Source organism: Armigeres subalbatus, chromosome 1, assembly GCF_024139115.2.
Source record: "Armigeres subalbatus isolate Guangzhou_Male chromosome 1, GZ_Asu_2, whole genome shotgun sequence".
In the NCBI taxonomy this organism is placed as follows: domain Eukaryota; kingdom Metazoa; phylum Arthropoda; class Insecta; order Diptera; family Culicidae; genus Armigeres; species Armigeres subalbatus.
Genome location: NC_085139.1, coordinates 193,747,040 through 193,772,397, shown reverse-complemented (window position 1 = coordinate 193,772,397; position 25,358 = coordinate 193,747,040). Strand labels below are relative to the sequence as shown.

Genomic DNA, 25,358 nt, shown 5'->3' with positions numbered 1-25,358 from the left:
AACATAAATTATCACTAAGCTGAAAAACAAACATTAATACAATTGGTGATTTGACGTTGCAAAAAATCGTTACTTTGGATGGGAATAATAACGAAGAAAATTTAGAAATGCTTTTCAAATAATACTTAACAAATAATTAAAAGCGATTTTTTTTTACCGGCATTATTTCGATTTTGTCATTTTATCACTTTATGCATGAGCGAAAAAGGTTGTCCTTTTTACTACAGTTCTGAATAAGAACTTACCAAAATATGTATGAGAAATGGGAATTTGCGGAATTATTAGATTCTCATACAAAAAATGTGAGCTACTTAACAAGTATTATACGAAAATCTTGCAAAATTGTAAGGTTCCATACAATATTTGTAGAAGAATCTACCATGGAAAAACTGCCCAACGTATGCAAATGTATAAATTCTGCTTGGTTCCATATGCTTAGTTTTTATACAGAACTTGGTAGATACTTGTGAAGACTTGTGAGAAAATCTGACAAGCGTGATAAATCGACAATATCGGAGTTGTGCATTTATTAAGTAGGTTACGTTTGATCTAAGAGTGTCCGAAAGCATTTCACAATATTCTTCACATATTGCCAGAGCAAAATTTCTGAAACAGTTTTTTCTTTATTTTATTTTCCTTGCCAAAATAAGTAGTATAAAGTAGTTTTATTTTTCTTGCAACGCATAGTCGCCAAACACGTGGAACTTGAGTTAGACCGCCGCGATGGAATCAGACATGAGTGCTTGCCCTGTCCTTCGCCTAATAGAGATGGTGAATCACGAGGTGAACTGTATTGGTAATTTAAAATATTCGCTCTAAGCTAATAAATATCCCATTTTTTTCTTTTCTTTCTTTTTTGCTATTAGTTACTATTAAGTTGCGTTACGAGATTTTAATATCAACAACAATGATGAACGCGCTTTTTATACTTTGTGTGTATGTTAGTGTATTTGTGTTTGAGTGTCAATGTGATGATTTACATTCGTCCGGATTATTTGTTTTGTGTACGTTTAATGAAACTACCTTACTGAGAACAAAAAGATCACTCGTTTCTTCGACAAAAGTAACAAAATTTGTTGATTCCATGATTTACCCCGAAAACTTCATAAAATATATAGCACTAGATATTTTCCTTATCTTGGTATTTTCATATTTTTTTATTATTTTTCAGTCCTTTTTGAGCTCTTATATTCTAGAACATGCTCCTTTCTTCGCTACTTGTAATTTTGAATTTGCATTGGTCAAGCCAGAAAACTGCGACAATTTAAAATGATATACGACCGAAATGTAGAATGAATCCTCTGAATTAGAACCAACAGAAAACAAACTAGAAGACAATAATAACTTCAGGGATGTGTGCAGGTATCTTATCTAATATATTTGTGTTCTTTATAATACAGATTTCTTTCATATTATTTTCCTCAACAATGCCCTTAAAACGTCTACGTGGTTTTTGTTTTGAACGGTTTTTATCGTTATAAAATACTTAAAACATGACTACAAATTTGTTAACAAAATTAGTTTGGTTGTAAAATAAGAATTTCGCTAATAAATAACTTATGTATGAACAATTTGTCGATGCGATACAAACGAGAGGGGGCGGCTGTGTTTTATACAGTTAAGGCGAATGATCTAACAAGTGGTATTTCTGTCTGGTGTCATTTTATTCACCTGTTTGTTTTTCTACTCATACTTGCTAGATAGATCGCTGTTCTCACATTATTTTCGATCGTTAAACATAATAAATACTTTATCCATCTAACTAACTCTCATCGCAAAAAAAATAAAGAGGGCGATGAAAAAGACATTGGAAGTCACTAGCAAAGAAGCTTGTAGTTCAGCCACACGCTTAAAGCCAGCTTAATCAAAATCTGATGTCATCGCGGGAACCCCAATAACGCGGATGCAGGGAAAGATACTTGTCGAAACGTTCTATAAATAATACAATAAACATAACACTAGTTTATAGCAAAGCTGCAGCAGAAGGAGATACGACAACAGCAACAGCAGGACCAGCAATGATGCCGCAGTCACCAGTGCCAGTTGCGGCAGTAGCTCTCTCCTGGTGACTGCCAGCAGCACCATTAGCTGATGTGCCGCTAATTATTTACGCTTCTTCTTGGACTTCTTCTTGCCATTTCCATTGTTACCACCATTGCTGGATTGCTTCGCTGTTGTCGCCATCTGCTTACCGCTATCCTCACTTTGGTTCTCTTCCGTCGTTGGCAGTGCTGACGTTGTTGTTATTGTTGTTGTTGATGATGATGTTGTCTTGGCAGGACTTCCGGCTGCTGCCACGATACCGGAAGCGGTCATGGAGCTGCTTAAACTATCCGCAAGTCCACCGCCGACGACGGTGGAAATGACCGTTGCCGACAGCGACGAGGACGAAGTTTTGTTGCTCGAGATCAGTGGCTGTAGTTCCTCGTCTTCATCATCGCCTTGCGCGAGTTTGCGGTTTTCTTTTATTTCTTCTTCTTCCTCTTCGGGGTCTTCGTTTGAGTTGGAATTCGACGTATCTTCATCTGACCCAGATGAAGCCGGAAGCTGCGAACTGTACATTGTACTATCATCCACCTCTAGCTCTAAACTTTTGTAGTCCGAATCCGGCCCTTCGACCGACAGTTGCTGCTTCAACACTGTCGGTTCTATCATCGAAGATGAAAGGCTACGACTACCTCCCAACACCTGGGACCCACTGAATTCGCCTATTTCTTTCAAACTTGAGCACATGGCAAACACAATGTTCCTATCATCTAAAATTGATTTTCCTTTCTCATTTGCTTTCTCTTCAAGAGGGCTTTCAAAACTGATCAAGGTCTTTTCCACACTTGGCTGCTTCAAAAGCAACTGCCCTTTCTTCTCACACTCGCTGTAACCCAAATCTTCCAACTCCTTACAAATCAGCGATTCCAAGGGCTGCAACTCCAGCTCATATTTCGACGAAAGGTCAAAGAACTCTTCCTCCTTAACCACTGTCTTCAGATCATTCGTATTCTTCACTATCTCCGCACACTTTATCTTTTTTATCACGTCACTTTGCACGTCTTCATCATTCCCCCGAATCAATGCTTCCGCCTCGTCGGATTTGATCTGTTCTTCTTCGCATTCCCCAACCATACTGGAAGCAAGCATCGATTCCTGAACGCTTATTTCCGCTTTGGTCACTTTAAGATTTTCTGGTTCATTCAACTCTCCAAATAGTTCCAAATCGTCAATTTTCAATGCTTCCAGTGGTGGGAAATCGTCACAGATCGATTTGAGCATATCGTCATCTCGCACCGTCGGCGGAACTGTCTCGATTTTCGTTTCTGACTTCGGAACCGGTTCCGCAACCGTGTCCGGCACTTTCACCGACGCTTGCTGTTGCTTTTCTTTTCGCTTCCGATTGTCCTGCTTTGTTTCTTTCCTATTGTTACCGCCAGTTGATTGGCCACCATTGCCGGTCGTGCTTCTCTGCTGCTTCGTTTCCACTTTCTGCTGTTGCTGTGGCTTGGGATCGTCTTTTTTCTTGCCGTTATCTTTCTTTTTGCCACGAGATGTCTTCTCCGTTGCAGGTAATTTCAAGTCTTCGCCAACAGGATCTACTATCTCGATCACTTCAATAGGCTCAGGTTCCTTCTTTTTCCTCTCATTTCGAGCAGAAACGGGTGGCGACTTCTCTTTCTTTCGGCCACCGCCGCCGGTTGGAGCCACTGGTTTTCGTTCCACTACTTCCACGTCCACAAAATCTCCAGGCACATCTACTTCGATCATTTCCGGTTCTTTTTGCTTTTTACTTTTCTTATTGATTGAAGAAAGTTCCTCAAACTTTGCCACCAAGCTGTCTTCCTCCCTTTTCTTGGACTTGCTAAAAAGTGCCATATTTCTTTCTTCGATAACCGGTACAATCAAATCTCGGTTAGCGTTCAGCGAAGTTGGCTCCATCTCATCCGTAACCATTGAGGTCAACCGATCCAGTGATGACCCACGTCGTTCATGTTCTGTTCCAGGCGTACCATGAACCGTAACTACTGGTCTGAACAACGCTTCGTCGCAGTTTTCGTGCATATAAACCTCGCACTCCCGAGCTCCTCGGGAATCAACTCCCGATTCAGGTCCATCGGATTCAACACTGCACACCGTTGTTACGGTTCCCAAAGGGTTTACCACTTTCGTGATCGTCATCGAGCCGGATGCTCGACTGCTCGCTGCGGAAGCAGGACGCGAGCAGCTTGTCGGAAGGGACGACGAGTGCTGCTGGTCATGCTGCTGCAGATGTGAAACGTGGTGTTTCAGCAGCTGTCCATGGGTTGACGCACCGGATGCCGTCACCATCGGAAGGGATAGCTTTTGGTCGCAGATCGAGTTCAACGAGTGCGTTGACGAGTAGATCGAAGTAGAGGAGCAAGAGGACACCGAAGATAAACCGGCCGGTATAGGCGTGGCGCTCGTGTAGCCTTCGGGTATGATGAGAGGGACAATCGGGAAAGAAAGAGAAAGAGAAAAGGGGAGAAAAGAGGTCAGTAAAAGCCGCTGGCAAGTGTTTATTCTTTGAATCAACTACTGTTCGTGCTCGCTCTTTCTTCATCTTGCATTCGAACGCAAAATCTATACTAAAACCGAACCATGCAAATCGTGTTCCAACACCACTTTTGCCGGAAATTAGTTCGCGCCATGTTTTTGCTCCGATGCGCGAAGAAACTAAAACAGATTTAAAGAAACCGGGAGAAAAATGAGCTATTCTGAATGCATTATGTATAATAAAAAAGTAATAGAGAACTCTGAGGATTGAGTGTTTCTTAAAAATCCAAGCATATGTGGTGTTGGTACAACTAATTTGTTAAAAATATCGATTCGAAATGTTAAACTACATTTTCAGTTACATTTTTGTGTAAAGGCTAGTAAAAGCTTGCGAATAGGATCGTCTATACGCGTGATAAGGAAAATATATTAAAAAAAAAAACAAAATAATTAAAAGAGCTATTTCAAAATTATAAACAACGTTATTTAAACTGAAAGAAAAAAAAAGTTGTTTTTACTCAACTCTTCCTTGTTATATGAAAATTTAAAAAAAAAATCAATTAGAAAGCAGTATAGTTAGAGCTATGAATAAAACAACCACCTGCCTTTGGCTTTTTCTACTGTTGCAGTTGAAGCTTGCTTTTTTTCTGGGGGTTGAACTCTTTTTTCTCCCTTTTTCTTCTTAATCTTGCTTTTAGATTGAACGGGTTTGAGGAAATGTTAGATGAAACGCGTACATGTATTGCAATTGCATAGTGAATGACAGTCATTTGGGATATCGTACTCTACTAAGATTCTAAAGCGATTAAATAAATAACAATTCACTAAATATTTAGAGTTTTTTTGTATGATTAAGGAAAATAATGTATTTTGGACATCTGAATATATTTTGGACTTTTGATTATATTTTGCGTGTTTTTCAACTTAGCTTTCTTTAAGTAAATAGGAATCATGTATCGGTTTAGTCTCTTTCATATTCATCTTTCTAATCATATTTATATAACAAATTGAAGAAAATATAGTCAAAAGTCCAAAATATATTCAGATGTCCAAAATTCCATCGTTACAATATTACATTTTTTTTAGAAAAAAAATAATATAGTGAAAACTAAAATTGAGTTTACGTCACCAATGAAGAAATATAAGTTGTTCACTTGTTTTCTTTTAATGCAGTATTATAAAAACTTACTTCACCAATGTACACATAAATAAAACAAAGTTTGCCAATTGAATAAATATTTAAGAACCTGTAAAAAACATCAGCTGAAGGATATGCATGTTCAATTTTCTAGAGTTCTAAAAACAATAATTTTAGGAGATTATTGGAGTCGAATCTAGTGCAAGACGACCTCACTGTTGAGTGCGAAATACGTATCTATAAATTTACAATCAAGCACATAGTGAAACAAACGAATATAAAATCAATTTGTAAATTCGATTCATACACACATAAATCGACTGAAGATATTATTGAGCTGCATTAACATGAAGCACGTACACATTTTTTAGATTAACCACATCAGTGGCCTATGCTGCATTTTGGCACGATAGTTTGATAGATGATTGGAAAATGCTGGCTAATATTTGTCATAATATGAAAAATAGTGGACTTTATTGGCTCAACACGCAAAAAAAGTATTTGCATGAAAATATAATTACAAATAGGAACATTCTTATGTAATTAGTAATTTTAAGGTTTTCAGACTTCGATCTTTATCACATGATATTTATACATATATTTTGATTTGAAACATAATATTTATTATTTTCATTGAAAATTAAATGTGTGAACTCGTATTTATCCTGTATACCATATTTTGCATCATTTAGTGATATTATGTTTATGATAGATGTTAGTATGATTAGTTAAGGAACGATTTTTTTACCCATTAGGCCGATACAAATATTTAAGAACTATTTTGTCTCCCCCCCTCGGATTTTTTTTGCCAAAAATTAATATTTTGAGGGGGCAACAAAATAAAATTCGGATAATTTTGAGGATATTCAAAACATTCTTTAACAAATCCGAGAAGTTTTTTGATTTTTTTCATTTTAATATTTATTTTTTATTATCCCCCCTTGACCTTTCGGAGACCAGTAGGACAAAATGTTAATTAAATATTTGTAACGGCCTTATTATAACGAAATAAGAATTACGTATTAAATGAATAAGTTTTATGAATCAAAACGTGAGAAACAAAAAAATGTCAATATCTCTTAGTTTGTGAGTATATTTGAATTACATTAAAGTATTCTCTAATAGGTATTTCAACAATGCACAAAAATCGGATTCGCCGAATTTCACGACATAATTCGATAACCTAAAAAACATCAGCGCTAAAGTTTTGACGTCTTCGGAAGAAAATGTCTACAAGAAAAGATATGTTTTGGTGCAGGTTGCCATTAGGGTGACCCTTTTGTAAGATGTGAAATGTGAAAAATGTTAAATGACAAAGGAGGATAAATGAATTTGATGAACCTGAATGTATAGTTGAATGTTTTGCTAATATTTGCTGCTGCTAGAATGCTCAGAAAAACATTATTCTCACATAAAAAAACACTTAAAACACAGAGAACAGACAAGCAGACATTTGACCGAACATGTAATTTGGCTGATCAGGACATTTGGCCGAATAGGTCTGATCTTTTTGGCCAAATGTCCTATTCGGCCGAATGTTTTATTCGGCTAAACTATTTTTTCAGCAAGATGACCCGTTCGGCCAAATGACTTCCAGCCAGATGGGTTTCGGCCTAGTGGCATTTGACCAAATGGCTTTCGGCCGAATAGGTTTCGGACAAACGACCCTTCTCCGTCTACATTGTTAATGTTATAAAATACAAACAAAATGAAAAATATTGATGAAAAAATAGAAGCGTTGTGTACAAGACACGACCGCTTGACGTAACCTACGTAACACCTCTTGATGCAATGAGAATCGTAATGTCGTGTAACGACGACATTGATATCATGGCACGTAACTTTGAGAGGATGGAGGAAGCCTACATCAGACTGAAAAGCGAAGCAAAACGGATTGGAATAGTCATCAACACGTCGAAGACGAAGTACATGATAGGAAGAGGCTCAAGAGAGGTCAATGTAAGCCACCCACCACGAGTTTCTATCAGAGTCTCTTAATTCTCGTGTATACATAGATGAGACAGTGTGCCATGAGCTACAAAAGCTCACGTAGCACCGATTCTGTGCGACGAGAGAAGCTAGCGCGCACATAAAATAACTGAGTGAGCGTGTCTCAATGTACGTCTCATGAGACTCATCTCATGCGCTTGGAATGCATAGCTGGCGTTACTTAGGCGACGATATTATTGAATGAAAATTTCCCGCCCAAGCTGTTTTACGCACTTTCGCTGTTGTTTGTAAAGGTTTGCCATGGCAAACATCGCATGAGCTGATCGCAAAATTTTATGTGCGCGTAGCAGTGGTTGCTCAATCTCATCCTTTTTTGTACGCGTGCATGAAGTCTGGTTTCTATCGGTGGTGACGAAATCGAGGTGGTTGAAGAATTCGTGTACTTGGGCTCACTGGTGACCGCCGATAACGATACCAGCAGAGAAATTCGGAGACGCATAGTGGCTGGAAATCGTACGTACTTTGGACTCCGCAAGACGCTCCGATCGAATAGAGTTCGCCGCCGTACCAAACTGACTATCTACAAAACGCTTATAAGACCGGTAGTTGTCTACGGACACGAGACCTGGACGATGCTCGTGGAGGACCAACGCGCACTGGGAGTTTTTGAAAGGAAAGTGTTGCGTACCATCTATGGTTGGGTGCAGATGGTGGACGGTACGTGGAGGAGGCGAATGAACCACGAGTTGCATCAGCTGTTGGGAGAACCATCCATCGTTCACACCGCGAAAATCGGAAGACTCCGGTGGGCCGGGCACGTAGCCAGAATGTCGGACAGTAATCCGGTGAAAATGGTTCTCGACAACGATCCGACGGGAACAAGAAGGCGAGGTGCACAGCGGGCAAGGTGGATCGATCAGGTGGAGGACGACTTGCGGACCCTCCGCAGACTGCGTGGTTGGCGAAGTGCAGCCATGGACCGAGCTGAATGGAGAAGTCTTTTATGTGCAGCACAGGCCACTCCGGCCTTAGGCTGATGATAAATAAAAAATGTCGTGTAAATATTAGGTTGTATACATGACACAATCGCAAATTTTAACCAAAAATTATGTGAAGTGTAAAATATTTACTTTCAAACAGATCGTAATCTGTTCTCAGCTTAAACATTTTCTTCAACCACCGCCGATGGCCATCTCAGATGTTACTTGGACCAATACCGGCGAAGACGCCTTTTGCTGGAAAACATCGTGCGGTCATCATCAGCATCGACAGCGCTCAATTCGCGACTACGAAGGTAAATTCATCACGCACAGTCTGACAGTTCCTTATGGGATTCTACTGTGGAGGAACAAGAAGTGGTGATTGACGGCCATGTTTCACGCACAGTCTGACAGATAGCTATTGGTGTAACTAAGGAGGCCAGGGGGGTGGCCCTCCTTAGACCTGCCCAGACCCACTTGTTCCCCCCAAAAAATTTCAAAAGTGAAATCTAAAATAGTAAATTTGCATGTATCACAAAAATATTTCCTCATCCCTCATTGCATCGTATGTTTTCTATGATCCATTTTCGGCAAAGTATCGAACTTATCTAAGCAAAATGTCAAGTGCAAGTTATAGATTTTTCATAGATTTTTCATATACATTTTCATACAGATTTTTCAGATTTCCAATGCCAATTACTTTCAATGCCATTAAGTGTTAGCAAAGCATGATAACATACTGGTTTATCAATTGTACCAAGTTCAAAAAACAAATTGTTTGAAGAATTAAGCATTCCTGTTCCAACTGCCAACTACGATTAGATTTGAACGAAGCTGGAATGGGAGTTCAAACGGTAGCTCTTTTGTAAATCTTTCCAAAATATAGATTAGAATCGATTGGATACCGCAAAACAATTGTTCAAATTCTTATAAAGTTTTTTTTCAGTAGAATGTCCCTCCTACAAGTCCAGATGATATGTTTTCGTTGTTCAACAAAACCACTGGCGGAGACAGAGGTGGGGCACCACGCGATGCAATCACACCATTGTTCTCGAAGGCTATTGTTCTTGCGCTTAGTGGTGCCCCACCAAAAAACAATAACTGGCTCCGCCAGTGAACAAAACTCGGTTTCTTAACTTAACAGATATACCTGTCTTAGTCTTACTGTTAAGATCGGAGAACGTAGATCTGAACAGATACAAAGTTGACGTCATGCTCGTCTGGAGACACGTTTGGCAGTCCGTTTGGAGACAAAAGATTTATCTTCGCTCATCTATATATTCCACTATCTATAAGATACATTTAAAGGACATCGCGATTAAGAATCCTCAGTCTGCACCACGCATTTATCTATAATTAGCACAATTAATATGAAAATTAGACACGTATTGATTCAATCACACCATTACTCAAATTCAGTTTAATTGTTCGCATATTGAGTGATGTTAACAACATGACAAATGAGCAGCAAAAGCATAAAAAGAACCTTGGGAGCCCATAAAAATTTATCTCTCACCAGCTGGGGCCATGGCCCTTCCTAGACTGGGACTCTAGTTACGCCTATGCAGATAACAATGAGTTTTTGCCATAAGATTGAGTAGAGGCATTACCTACGTATTCGCGAATAGAATTTGTTTGAGGATCTTAGTAAAGCTGGTTTGTTTTAAAATGATGGAGTTGAAATGGGACCGATTAAGTGCGCCTTTTACTCTCAGATTGAAACAAGCATGCTTTGAAATAATCTTTATTTTCAAGATTGTTTCAAATCCTTATTTTTACTAATCTCAGCATGCATGATTTATGCTCGGATTCAATCCTAAATTTAAATCTTCGGAAAACTGTCTTGCCAGGATTCTCAAAAAATACCGAAGAATTTTTTTTTCAATGGTTTTTAATATTTTGAAATTAAGCTCTGTGTGGAAGAAACTGCTATCCAAATGACTATTTAGCATTAGAGAAGTCGAAAAATCATAGATCCTGCCACCATCCACATGAACTGATTTAGGGGCCGTTCGAAAATAACAGCCTTAGATTGAAGGAGGAAGGGGTCCAGGATATAGTGACAGTACATACGGGGGGAGGGGGTTGAAACATCTCAAAAAGTAGTGGACGTCATATCATCACCCTTATAGCAGTTAAGCTATAGAAGGCCCATTGCAAACGGCTGGCGTTGGTTAAAAAAAAAGGTCAAACACTGTACTGAAATCAAATAAGAACAGTGCATTCTTTGCCACCGGGGATGAGATTTCTGCACGCCCGTAATTCGCCCGTAATAAGGCAATTAAGTCGATGATTCCTTCTTTTAAAACGCACATTTCCCTGAATAGGGCAAATAAGTCTATAATTTTTGTGTGATACGCACGCATTTGTCCAAAAAAGCCACAAGAATTTAAAAATTAGTAAATAATTCTGATATGTCCATTTCGGCTACATTAGCTAAATCCCTTTTTCGATATTTACACGATGAATGCACGATCTGATGAGTGACATGTATAATAAAATGAGTGACCGGATAGTGTAATAAAAGCATGCTAAATAAATGCAGAGCTCCCTATCTTTCCAAACCTACTACAGAGTTGAGATTTAATCAGTGAGAAGAATTATCCCCAATACAGATAAGGATAATTATAGCCAAATTATAAGACGAGAGTACATTTTTTTCTTTACATAGTGTCTCAGAAGTGAGCTTTTGGATAAGAAAGAAATCATTTTTCGGTCACATAGCCTTTTGTGAGCTGGAGTGGCTATATTGTGACAGTATTCAAGAATCAGTTATCCGCCATTTTGAGTTTCGTTGGTATTAGTGTGGCAGCGAAGTAGCACTTGCCATTTACTATACAAAACAAATACTAAATTACTTTGAAACCATCGAAGTAGGCTCAATGCGAACCATACCGACCATACCTGACAGTCACATTATTAGCAATCAAAGCAATCGGGCAATGTGTCGATAGCCACATGTCAGTGAACCATCAAATGGCATAAGGTGTTGGAAGTGCACGTGGCTCCCGCTTGCCTACAGTCAGATCACACTGCACATTTGGCGATCCTGCCAGATTTTTAGCATATTGAAAATACTGTTGAATGAAGCAAGCGGGAGCACCTAAATATGAATAAATTAAGTGGTTTCTCTAAGTGTTGTGATCAAAAAAAAAACCTATGAAAAAAAGGCAACAAAAAAATAGATGAATGTGGATATTTGGTGAGTACATTTGAGAAAATAAATTATTAGTTGAATAAAGAAAAAAACTGGACCCGTTAACGCGAAATCCACACTTAATTTAATAGCCGGTTAAACGGTCGCTCGATGAAAGAGTGAGATGTTCACAGTTTCTTTGCAGTTGATTTTTTTCATTGGCGTGCGGAAAACTTTTGCAATCTCAATCACGTTTATAGGCTTAAGAATCCTATTTCGGATAGGCATCGCGATGCCCAAGAGCATCGAGAGCCACAAGCATAGAAAACTATGAATTTTGTTATAGGTTTTATATCTGTCCAGTGTTTAGAGATTCTCCTTAGATTTAACCCTTATTTTGTAATTATTTCAAGCAAAGAAATAGATAAAATAAATTTTTCGACTAAAGCATTTTATTGCAAGTCCAGATTCATCTTTGAAAAAAAAAGTTAAGCGCACTTGTAGGGTGGCTAACGAATGAAGCTTCTTCTGGTAATTGTATCAATTTTGATAACAATATTAAGTTGCGTCGAGTTATTAACATATTTAATACATAAATTAAAACTAGCCAAGCTTAGAAGTGTTCAGTACGAGTTGTGTGATTATTTTTTGAATGAGCGCGAGTGGTGTTCGCATAAAGTGCTCAGTGCGACTTATTGTTGCTAATCTTCGTAAAGAGCGCGAGTGGTGCTCGCATAAAGTGCTCAGTGCGACTTAGTGTTGCTAATCTTCGTAAAGAGAGCGAGTGGTGCTCGCATAAAGTGCTCAGTACGAGTTGTTTTGATTTTTGAATGAGCGCGAGTGGTGCTCGCATAAAGTGCTCAGTACGAGTTGTTTTGATTTTTGAATGAGCGCGAGTGGTGCTCGCATGAAGTGCTCAGTGCGACTTGGTGTTGCTAATCTTCGTAAAGAGCGCGAGTGGTGCTCGCATAAAGTGCTCAGTACGAGTTGTTTTGATTTTTGAATGAGCGCGAGTGGTGCTCGCATAAAGTGCTCAGTGCGACTTAGTGTTGCTAATCTTCGTAAAGAGCGCGAGTGGTGCTCGCATAAAGTGCTCAGTACGAGTTGTTTGATTATTTTTTGAATGAGCGCGAGTGGTGCTCGCATAAAGTGCTCAGTGCGACTTAGTGTTGCTAATCTTCGTAAAGAGCGCGAGTGGTGCTCAGTACGAGTTGTTTTGATTTTTTGAATGAGCGCGAGTGGTGCTCGCATAAAGTGCTCAGTGCGACTTATTGTTGCTAATCTTCGTAAAGAGCGCGAGTGGTGCTCGCATAAAGTGCTCAGTACGAGTTGTTTGATTATTTTTTTAATGAGCGCGAGTGGTTCTCGCATAAAGTGATCAGTGCGACTTGGTGTTGCTAATCTCCGTAAAGAGCGCGAGTGGTGCTCGCATAAAGTGCTTGTTTCGAATTAGTGTTGTAAATTGTTGTATGAGTGTCCGCATTAAGTGCTGAGTGCAATTTCGGAATAAGCATATACAGTCGCCTCTACACATCTTGATATTAAAGGGACCATCGAGATAGAGAGAGATCGAGGAATCGAAGGAAAACTTAAATGAGTACTAGATCCAAAAAATGCCCTTTGCTATGAAAAAACGGCAACACAATAACTGTCATTTCTTGTTTTTGATTTGTTTGTTATTGTGCAAAGATGTTCTAGTAGCCTAAAAAAATTGAACATATCGACATAAGGAGAGTGAATCCAGAACAAAATATGTAGATTGAAAGGACCGAGGAAACTATTGAGATAGGGAGAGATATCGAGATACAGAACATCGAGATATAGAGAGTCGATTGTAATTACGTTTAGTGTAGTAAGACACAGTCAGTTGTATTCTAACATGAATGACCCAGGAGGCCCTTGAAAACAGTAGTTATTTACAATATTTGCAATATATTTACAATACAAGATGACTAAGCGTTTGAAAAAAATATCATTTTGCATATACAATAGTTCAAGGACGGAAATCTTCGTTTTACTATCAGTTGCATCGATGCTCAGTAGGCAGCTTCGTCATTGATTCGTGTTTGGTTCTTATAGGCATAGTAGAGTATTATAAAACTATGAAGTTTTTTTTTTGAAAAAAAAACATTTCGAACGATTCTTTTTTACCAAAAAAAATCCTGAGAAGAGGGGAAATGTGTGGCAGCGAAGTAGCACTTGCCATTTACTATACAAAACAAATACTAAATTACTTTGAAACCATCGAAGTAGGCTCAATGCGAACCATACCTGGTCGATGCTGCGACCGCTCTCCGAAAAAATCTCAAACTAACTGACTCGCGCGCGCTGTGACTGGTTGCGATGCTGGGACCGGGTTGGACCGCCCTCTACGAAATCTCGAACAAAATTGCTCGTGTGATTAATTTTTTTTTTTCATTTTCAGTTTTTTTATGGGGGGGGGGGGTCCCGTAGCGTAGTTGGCTACACGTTCGCCTTATAAGCGAATGGTCATGGGTTCGATTCCCAGTCCCTCCACCAAACCCTCTTCAGTCGCCGGATTCGTTGCTCATACGGTGGTGTTTTGGGGTACGTGCCTCACCGTACGGCTGCCTGATGACGACTGACAACTTGTTCTTCTCGGAGGCATTCCTCCATTGGCGTAACTACAGGGGGGCTAGGGGGGGCTATAGCCCCACCTAGGATCTGGCTAGCCCCCCCTAGAAAATTTATTACTTTGTATAAGTATTGCGCATATCTAGTTCACTGATTATATACGGGGGTAAATGCAGAGAAAGGATTGTCTTCATTATCCAATCCCTCTCTTCGAAACACTACAGCAATCCATTCGCTCAAGTATTCGCTTTGACGCAGCCGCGCTGTTGCCATCTAGCGGCGACGGACGTGTGCGTGAAATCACTGTTTTTCAACATGGTGAAGTATAGGAAGTATATTTTAAAATGCTTTTAAAATGTTATTAACAGTGATATGTTGAAAACTTTTAAATATATAGGGTTAGAATTTTGAAAAACTACATGTTAGGCTCCTTATCTACACATGTTTTTTTAATCAAAATAATTCAACTTTCGTGTTACCTATATAAAAGTAAATTAAATTTCTAACCCAAAAAAATGAACAATTTTCGGCTAAAACGTGTTTTAACGCTTTAATAAGCATTTTAAAATTGACGTCCTATATCCCTTGCTGGCTGAAATAAAAAAGCATCAGCCGACCCCCATTTTGTTTTCTCGCTTTCGTCAGGGCCAATTTGAACTTCGAGCATATAAGGCTTGTTACGACAAAATCTGGACCCCTCAAAATACGTTATAACTTATGAAATGCCAAAGGAAATACCTCATCAACAAGTAAATTTAAAAATATATTATTTATTAGTATTACAAGTACTTAATGGATAATGGACAATTCCTTGAGATTGTCAAGTTTTTCCAGGGTTTTGTGAGTAATTGTTATCTAAATCGAGTGTATGATCTTAACCTTCCTAACTAATACCAATCCTTAAAGCTGCAGCGCATTTTAATTATCACTGTAGGCTTCTTGAGAAAAGTTCGGTAAAACTCTTAGATTTCAAGTAGAGGTAACTAAAAGTTGAATAAGAAAGAACTTTGTATTCTTTCGGATGGATTTTAGAAACTCCGCATACTATTTAATTCTCTAGGCTCCTAGTGTCGCTGCAGCAATGAAACCAGTGAAAATGTCTCAGTAGGCGTGAAACAGACCTACTGAGAGAAAAGATGTATTGAATGTTCCTATCTGTTAATTTGTTGCAATTTTTTAACTAAATTGAAAATTAACGACCAATAAGTTGTATTGGGATGTAAAACTGATTTTTTTTAAATCTTCCTAGAAGTTATTCTAACAGAAAAGAAAGGTTAGTTTGTTGTGGTCAGATCGCCGTTTGAAAGCTCGTAGGAATTGTCAGGCCACTGAATTGAAAGCTGGCGAAAAGAGTTTAACTAATTTATTCAATATTTAATTTATTAATGTATTCTAGGTTCGAAGCAAATCAAAAAATCCTTTAAAAATCAGGATCGTGCTTCACATTCTATTTACGGCGAGCGCAACATCTATGCTTTTCTGGACCTATCAAGGATTTTAGGAATCCTACGAGATTTCTAGATTTTTGTAACAGGTCTGAGCGACGATGAATATCATTTCAAATATTTAAGTCGTCCATTGCATTGATATCTGGTAGACCAACAATATACATCTGTTGAATCGAGCGAAAATGGTAAACTTTCTGTGTTATGAGTGTTAAAATAGAAAAGTTTTAAAAAAAGTTAGCCCCCCCTAGAATTTTTCATTAGTTACGCCAATGCATTCCTCCAACGTTACCCGGATTAATGGAAACCGAACAGTGCAACGATTATTGGATACACGACATGGACAAACGGACACAATGGACTCACGATGAGATGGACTGGCAACGACAACAATAACGAATTATGGATATCTAAAAATAGATTCTGTTCAACAGAATACCACAGTAAATCTCCCGGCATAGTAGCGGTTAAGAACACAGAGTGCTTATCATACAAATATACGAATAAAAAAAATCGGTTTTTAACATTTTTTAACAAAGCACGGGAAAGCTGCTTCCTGTATATAATGAAAATGCCGGCTGGTTCACGCTTCGTGAAATCTCGACCGCAAATGACGCATAGACAAAAGAGAGCAGTTGTTACTGGGATCGCTTCCAAACGGTCCACGCTCTAGCCGGCTCGTAGTGAAATCTCGAACGCTCACGTGCAAGACGCGGCTCTTTTTATGCAAGGAGAAAATGAGGCAACCAGGGGTGCCCAACGTACGGCCCGCGAGCACTCGGCTTCAGTTTTTGTGGCCCGCGCACCGTGGCAGAAGATACTTCATAACCGGCGCGCAAGCTTCTCTATGTGGCTCGGGAAGCTGTACCACGCGAATTTGACGTCACACGCTCCGTTGCTTGGATTGCAATCGTGACGTCATGCTCGTTTGGCTACACTAGCTATGGAACCTATAGTGTCTATAATTCGCACAAGCCCTAGTATCACAGAGAGCAGACATGGAGGCTCGAATTTGGCCAACGCAGGATGCCGGTCGTACAAACTCAATCTCACTAAACGATGGTGTTGGTCTACACTACAGATGCTGCTGGGGCGATTCGGAATAAACCTTAGCACTACCGGAGGTGAGCCAGCCAAGGTCTGAAAGCCTCCTTAATAAAGATACAAAAAAAACCTTAGCGCTACACTAGCACCGCGCAACGAGAGCCGAACGGCTTACTTCAAAATGACTAGTACAGAGTTTTACACAACCTTGCGTATTAAGATGATCGTCTGTTTTCTGTGCTAGTATGTTGTCGGCCTTAGATAATCCAAATACAGCTAGTGCTCTCTGAAAGATGGCGCTGTATAACACTTTCGCAATTGGAAATGTCTTTGAATAATCTTGTCAAGTATGGCATGATACCACACAATCAACGAAAAAATAAGACACAGCTTTGCGCGTTGTATTCTGCAGATTTGAATCCTTCTGTTATACTAATGACATACTGGTAGTATTCATACCACGGTACAAGTTGTACCTCAAGTGTGTCATCTTGTACCATGCTGGTCCAAACTGCAAACTGTTGCAAACTGTATAGACTGAATCAGGTCTGACCCAACTGTATAAGAAACCTCCAATACAGTCACGCATCTATTCTAGGAAAGTAGAGTCCTATAAGAAGAGTAACGTCATGTGCCACGTTTGACAGGTCTCCTGCTCGGTTGGCACGCGCATTTGTATGGAACTGACAGACGATTCTGTTCCAATTCTGACACTTGACGACACTGTTATTATAGTCACTGTATAGGAAAGTACAAACAGACCAATCAAAAAGCATTAAATACACTGAAAGCGAAATCTACAGCCGGCCAGTCATGTTGAGGGTGAGCAGATGAATCAAACAAGCAAAAATAAATCAGCATTACCGAAACAACCGATTATTATTCACACAAAGGCAACGTAATAAATAATACATCATTTAGAAATGTGGTAAATATTCGCACAGTTATCTCTCAATTTTTAAATGTAGGGCATCTCATCGTCATAGCGCAGCAAGAGAAGCGTATCACTGATTCAAAAGTCATGTTTATTATAGATGGTTGCATTCCCAGCACCAGTTTGTCTATCAGTCTGTGGTGTTTTTTTGTTGTGTTTATTGCATGAGGAATTAGTTGTAGGCAGTTGTTGTGACGGTGAGTGTATCAAAGTGTTTCCCTTACAGGAACAGCTCCTCTATCTCTGCAGCAATATTTTACTGTTATGCAAAGCTACTCTGTCCCATTTACATTCACTAGAAAATAAGAAAACAAGAGGAAAATAACACACAATTCAAAAACAAACAGAAATAAAAGTGTTAAATACGAAGAACAGAAAGGAAATTAAAAAAACAGTACTGTCATCCATTGACTTAACAATATTTAATTGTCGTACGCGTCTAGCCCAAAAGATGGAATTGTTTACACATAGATGAAAAACAGTATGTCTTTTTTTCAAGCTAATAATTACAAATTAAATGCTTACTGAAAATGTTATAATAGAATATAGTTTGATTCCGAACCTTTTTGAAAAAAAGAATCAAATGCAATTTGCATTTTAAAATGTTTAAAGATAACTAAACAAATTTCAAAAGAAACCTGAGAATGCACATCTTTCATACTTGAATGCGTACAAAATTTCACGAAATTTCGATAATAAAAACCATTCCTTCGCCTTGTTTCTACATAATCAACAATCATTCAAAGATGCCTACCTGTGGTGTCACGTCCCGAAATGAGGGGCGATTCGCGCATGGCATCGGCTAGATCTTCGCGCAGCTGGGACTCGACTGGCCCCAGCGAAGAGAACTCCGTATCCAAGTTCTCGTGATGCCGAAACTCGTTCATATTTATCATTCGGGGACTTTGTTCGTAGCTACCTACTCGATCATGCCAAATAAAGTACCAGTTTCATTTGCATTCCACATAAGGACAAGTGCAGCATGGGGGTGGAGGTGAACGAAAATAGAAAATAAAACGAAGTTAGATTTTTCTTAGGATCCGTTCATCGGAGAAGGTTTTTGAATTACTACATGATCCAGATTCAATGAGTATGGGTACCAATGGCCTCATACCTCCAGAAATGGGCATATTCATCGGGTTGGAGCGTGCTGGTCGGTTCACCAAGGTTCCAGGGCCGATCTCTACTGAGTCAGTGTCGATCGACGTTAATGGGGAGCTGAAATTAAACGAATTGTTTCAAAAAATTGAACCATAACCCATTTTTTTCATACAGATCAAACTCACCCACTCGGTGTGTTGTATGTTTTGAACATAAACTGCGGTCCCATCCAGAGGCGACGGTGAGGCCCAGCGTGGGTAATAATTTCCACCTGGGAAAGCCAGCGATCATCATGATCGATGCTGCTGGTGCTACCCCGATGATCACTGCCACTGCCAGCGCCGCCGCCGCCTCCACGGTGATGATGATCGAAGCTTCCGTAGTCGCTGCCCACGTCCCCGCCGGTATCGTCGAGAAAGCGATCCTTCACCAGCCAGTTGTCCAACGGTAGCGGTGGCTGGATGTCGTTCGCGTTGGCACTCTCCTGGCGCTGCAGTGTCCACTGTGCCCGGGCTTCCACTTCCAGCTCTATCGGTGTGTCATCGCATACTTTCTCTTTGGGGATATCTGTAATTGTTATTGGGAAATAAAGGGAAGCGTTGGTAATTTATTGTAATGTACTTTTTTTTGACGCGTTAACTTTAGTAATAAAATTATATCTTTTGTAAATATCGTTATCCTAAACTGGGGCTCCATCAAGTAGTATACACGCTTGAGCCTACCAAAAAAACAATGGAGAAAGCAAAAAAAAATCGTGCAATTATTCAATCTGATAAAATCATGCACGATTTTATTTTTTTTTGAAAGGATGATTCCGACGAGTTTCAACTTGGGCGCCATTTGTATCATTCACTGTTATTGAGTTTCTTAATCCTTCTCAAAATAACATAGTCTCGAAAAATCAAGAACAGCGCCAGTGTCTTTTTACCGATCTAAAATTTACCAAAAGAACAGAAAACTAGAAGAATTTTTGCGTCCGCTGATTCCAGTTTTACCAAAATCGGTTTAGTTTAAGTCGAATTTCGAAAATTTGCCTATTTCTTGTCTAACCCTTCTATAGGTTTGGCCTTGATAACAATAGCACGTATTATCAAACAATGGTTTCAAATATGTAAATATTATTTTTTTAGTCAATCCTCGGAAGATTCTTTGGATCAATTTCATATAACAAAATGAAAAACTGCAAATCATGATGTGCTTTCAACTAAACATCTCCCCATCCGCTTAAATAAAAAAAAACACATTACTTACTGGTTGCATGTTTCGGTTCCAAATCGTACTGAATCAACGCTCCGTGTGCGGCAATGATGAACAGCGAGTCCACCGGTTTTCGCTGGATGCGATGAGCCGGCGTATCTCTAGCCGATCCCGGCGGATCCAACAGCCAGGAACGAGCCTTCGCGAACATTGCGCAAACTCTGAGCGGTTTTATCAGATCATCCGACGAGGACGATGAGTGGCGCTGACGGCCATTGCCTCCAGCACTCTTGGCGTTCATGCCGGCCGTCGTCTGAGAGCCAAGAGTGGTGGGCTGTCGCAGCTGAGCCAGGGGTTGCACGATAGTGGGATGTGGAAACGGTGGAATTCGTGGATTGGCGTAAGCGGATGTCGGCGTCTGAGACGAAGGGTGTTCCAAGTGCGAAACGGGACTGCTGGACCGACCATCAATCGACAGCCCAGCAGACCGATGAAATCTAGATAATCTATTTACAACGTGAGGTGATCCGTGCGTCCGAACTCCAGCGGGCCCCCCGTAGGGAGTTACCGGAAAGACATGAGTGGTTCCTCGTAAGGTTGAGATCGCTACCCATCGAGAATCTAAAGAGAACGCTATGTCCTGTACTTTGGCTGTAGTGTCTCCGCGATGCAAAATATACAGATGGTGAACCGCCGCCAACGAAGGACCGCTGGGGTGCGGATGAATTCGGAAGACATGGAAATCATGTCCACGCTTATCCGCCGTAATCAGAATCATTCCGGAAGCATCGAATTGTAAAGCTACAATGGCTTCGGAATGAGCCACAAAATGTGCAATTATTGGGTCGTTTCCGGTGCTGGTAATCGGTGTTCCCGTAGTAGGACTAACGTCCTTAATCGGATACTTGATGTCAAGTATCGTAACAATTCCTGGCTGATTGCCTTCACCTGCTACGTTTCCTACCGATCCACTGGATGTTCCACTGATTGAACTTGGCCCGGAATGACTGCCTCCAGTCAGTCCGGCAGCCATCTGTTCGCCTAGCTCTCTTAAGCCTTTTCCTAAGCTTTTTGCCGCATTCAACACGGTGGCCGTATAGCTAGTGACGCCATCTCCGTCGCAGCCTCCGCTGGATCGTTTAGACGCCATCAACTTCTTTTCTGCATACGCAATCCAGCGCGGACCCAATGCTATCGGGTTAGGGTTCAACCCGGGACTTGGATGGCACGTGGTAACCGTCAACCGATCTTCAAGCGTACGGGCATCAAAGATAGCAATACGCTCCGTAAAACTCACTACTACCGAAGAGCGATTCGCAAGGATATCCACTATTGGATTCTTGAACTTGATGCTCTTCACGTTCTCGCCGTCCTTTAGTGATATGAAGTTAATCGAACAGTACTGTGATTGATTGCCGCTTGACATGCTACCACTGCTGCCAACGGCTCCAGTTGAGGCTGAGTCACACAGAGCAATGAGCGGTCGCTTGTGGATGAACTGGTCGTTGGGTTCGGTGGCCGATTCGCCATCACCGAATGATGGTGTGGGCAGAACCCGCAAGCACTTCACGCTTCCATGACGCCACGAGAGCACCTCAATAGCTTCCCCATTCGCTGGGATGATCCATACCTGTAACGAGAAAAATAAAACTATGAAATATATTCGTTAATCGATTTAGACCTGAAGCATACCTGAATTCCGTTGACGTAGCCTAAAATCAGCAAGAGCGGTGGAGCGATGCCCCCTTCCAGCTCCCAATCGTCCCCGAGACAGGGATCGCTAATGTCAGCGGTGCTTTCGAATCGGGCCCACAGGATGTGATCCTTACCATCGCCTTGCGGCGTTTGGGTCTGCAATGCTACATCGTTGATGAATCCAGCCACACTGTCGATGATCGAGCGATCACTAACGGCCTGTGGGGGCACAATCACCGGCATACAGCGCGCAGCAGCCGCCGACGAGCTGCTGCTGGACGCTGATCGTCGCTGGGAATCGGCGGACATTTTCAGTAGCGATTTCCTACGGCGCACGTCGACGACGAGCAGAACAAAGAGAAACGAGAAAATAATTATTGTATTGCTGCAAAGCAAGTCCGACTGGCGAACAGCTGATGATAATTACTGAAACTTGTTCTGCCTGTCGATTGACGCTACGAGACGAGAAGCGATTCAACAAGCTGGAACTTGCACAAACACATGGGCCCACTAATGACGTGTCTCTGAGGAGCACTAAGAAAATCGGAACGACTTAGTCGAAAAAAAACATACATCAGCGGCTTATAAAAGAAGAGGGTCACTTATGTGTAATAATTCATATCGTGATAACATCTTATCAGAAGTTCAGTTTTGGAGAGATCGTATAGTATGGAGTGCATTTAGTCCACACAACATGTACCTTAATTACAATGTTGGTTTTTGGTACATCTAGTGTACGAAAAAAGCAAAAACATTTCAAAGGCAATGATTTTGTTTGCTCCCTTGTTGTAACTATTTAAAGCTTTTTTTTGTAAAACCGTCTACCGGAACATTGCACTGCCTAAAAATTGTTCATAATTTCAACGTGCAGAAGCAAAAACGAAATCTCAACAATACCCGCTTAAAGGTCACTTTTTGTATCGGTACAAAAACGGCTGGCTACGTCACCAGGAGCAGTGCCTTTAGACATAAGGCGATAGCCGTTCGTGGCTCCTATATACATATAACAAAGGTAGATAGGATCGCTCTGCATCTGGAACAGTCAAGCCGAACGTGCATATGGAAGAACGATTAGTGGGTATAGCCACCAGGGTAGAAATATTTCACAGTCAATGCAGTGAAAAACATGGATCTCAGTATAATCTGCAGTCGCCTTCATCGCCGCCGTGGTGAGTGCGACTGGGTGCAGCCGAAAAATCATTTCCAACAGCGTCTGTTCAATTTCGCATTCAGCCACTCACAAGTCGCTCTGACAGGCTGCTCAGATCGCGCCTTACCGTATGACTGTGAGTGGCCCATTTAAACGCGTGGTGAATTTTTTCAATTTGCTGGGTGAATGTGTACATTTTGCTGTGGTAAATTTCATCTTCGCGGCGCATTGGGTGATGTGAGTTCTGTTGTTTACTTTTCTGCCTCTCCGGGAATGTGAGGTTGATTTCAAAGCAGGAAGAAAATAAAAACATGATATAAAAAAACATCACCTTCATCCAGTGCTGCCGAAAATTTACAACCCTGATAGCCACTCGGCAGACACGCTGATAGGTTAATCTTTTGTTGTCTCGGTGAAGGGATATGTCTGCATGTTGATTATCATACCTTTTTGCCGAGTGCCATTGTATTTATGACAGGACTGTTAGCGCTCAATGCTATCAAACAGGGAGTTTGATTACCATGGCCGCCATTAATATAGTGATTAAATAATGAGCTTTGAGATGTTACAAAGAACACTTAAAAAGACTCGGTCGGAATATATTTTTTCAGTTCTTTAACAATTGGGTTTGGATTCTTTTTATAATATCTTTATTTAGAGAATGTTTCATACATATTCACAAATGCATATTTTCCAAGGCGAAACCCTGGAGATTATTACCATTACCAAGCAGACTCATATTACAAACAGGGGCCTTCCTTAGTCGGGCGGTAAGGCTACAAAGCAAGACCATGCTGAAGGTGACTGGGTTCGATGAACGAATCTTCGTATTATTGGCCTTACATCCCCCACTGAAACATTGCAGCCTCGCAGCAAGTGTCCATTCAGCACTTCCACAGTTATTAACTGCGAGGTTTCTAAGCCATGTTACCATTCTTGCATTCATATATCATGAGGCTAACACGATGATACTTTATGCCCAGGGAAGTCGAGAGAATTTCCAACCTGAAAATTTAAATAAGGTTTTTGGCGCTGTTTGGACTAAAACCACCCCAAACCATAACATGACCACCTCTATGCAGTCAGTCGGACAGTCGGATGCAAACTTTTTGGATCCAATCCTGTAGTTGGTTTGCGCCATACTGTAAGCAGTCCGTCAGTCTCGTAAAAGTTAAAATTTTCTCTCCTCCATCAAAATGACATTCTGCCAGAACTTTTGCGGCTCAGCAACTCATTTTTGAGCATACTACAGTCGTTTGTCCATATTCCTAGCGACTGGCGACGCCATAGTTCTAGTAATGGTGGGGCACCAGTAATTTGGGCGTACTTGGTTCATTTATAATTTGGCGTCAATAGTAAGAACTTAATGTTAGGCAGTTTCAAATATAACGAAATTTCTATTGCATTTTATCGTCTATAACTAGGAATTTCTTGGAATATTTTTCCAAAAACTTTTAATTCCTGTGTGATAATGGATAGACTGTTATTACGACAATCTAAGGGGTTTTAAGCAAACAATTTCAGAGTCAAAACCAAGATAAATCCAGAAATTCCTTTGGAAATTTCTCAAGAGATTCCTTTGAAAATTCAAAGAAGGAAAATTAGAAAATTTTAAAAATTTCTTCGTTGATTCCTTTACGAGTTCTTTTAAGAATTTCTTCGGAAATTCTATTAAAAATTCCTTTGGAAACACCTTTAGGAATTATTCCTTCGCAAATTGTTGTAAATTGTTTTAGGAATGCCTTCAAAAATTAATTTGGGAGAAATCCTTTCGAAATTTCATTAGGAAATTATTTGAAAATGTCTTTAGGAATTCCAGGTATAAATTAAAAAATTACGCCAGGAATTCCTTTTGACATTCGTTCAGGGGCTCCTTTAGCAAATTCTTTTGAAAGGCCTTTGTCAATTTCTCCGAAAATTCCTTAGAAACTTCCTCCAAGAAATCTTGCGGAAATTATTTTTGTAAAACCATACGGAATTTCTTCCGAAATTCCTGCAGGAATTATTCCAGAAATTTGGTTGAAAGAATTTTTCCGAAAATTTATTAGAGAATGAAATAAGGAATACTACATGAATTTTCCGAAAAGTTTCTAACGGAATTTTCAAAGGAATTTCCAGATGAAATTGCGGAAAGAACTCTTAAGGACACTCCTCGCGGAATCCAAATTCAACACTACTCGCGTTTTCAAGGGCACACCACACGATACGGAAGTAACGCACAACTGTCATTTTTATTATTTCACGCATGCTGCGACGCAGCAAAGCTGAAAAAATATATATTACAGCTGTGGGTTGCTTCCGTATTGCGTGGTGTGCCCTTGAAAACGCGAGTATTTTTCAATTTGGATTCCGTAAGGAGTGTCCTTAAAGTAACTTCCGAATGATTCCTAAAATAATTTCTGATGTGATTCCTGAAAAAACACAAAGGAATTTCCGAAGGTCTTAAGGAATATTTAATTAAATTTCCGGAGGAATGTACGAAGGGATTCC

At 40.2% G+C, this 25,358-nt stretch overlaps 1 protein-coding gene across 4 annotated transcripts in view; it reads right to left on the bottom strand.

Moving 5' to 3' along the window:
• Positions 1-603: 603 nt before the first annotated feature.
• Positions 604-25,358, bottom strand: part of LOC134205631 (breast carcinoma-amplified sequence 3 homolog) — a 54,978-nt gene continuing 30,223 nt past the window's right edge. Inside the window, exons 1-7 of one of the 4 annotated variants that reach the window (XM_062681049.1) lie at positions 22,146-22,246; positions 21,716-22,043; positions 20,078-21,653; positions 19,012-19,393; positions 18,795-18,943; positions 18,480-18,644; positions 604-4,439 (exon numbers count right to left, since the gene is read on the bottom strand). In XM_062681049.1, coding sequence (XP_062537033.1) covers positions 2,104-4,439; positions 18,480-18,644; positions 18,795-18,943; positions 19,012-19,393; positions 20,078-21,653; positions 21,716-22,027 — 4,920 coding nt within the window. In that variant the 5' untranslated portion in view covers positions 22,028-22,043; positions 22,146-22,246 and the 3' untranslated portion in view covers positions 604-2,103. Of the gene's footprint in view, positions 4,440-18,479; positions 18,645-18,794; positions 18,944-19,011; positions 19,394-20,077; positions 21,654-21,715; positions 22,044-22,145; positions 22,247-25,358 lie in introns of those variants that run through there. The other 3 variants (XM_062681050.1, XM_062681052.1, XM_062681048.1) reach the window with 3 other exon arrangements.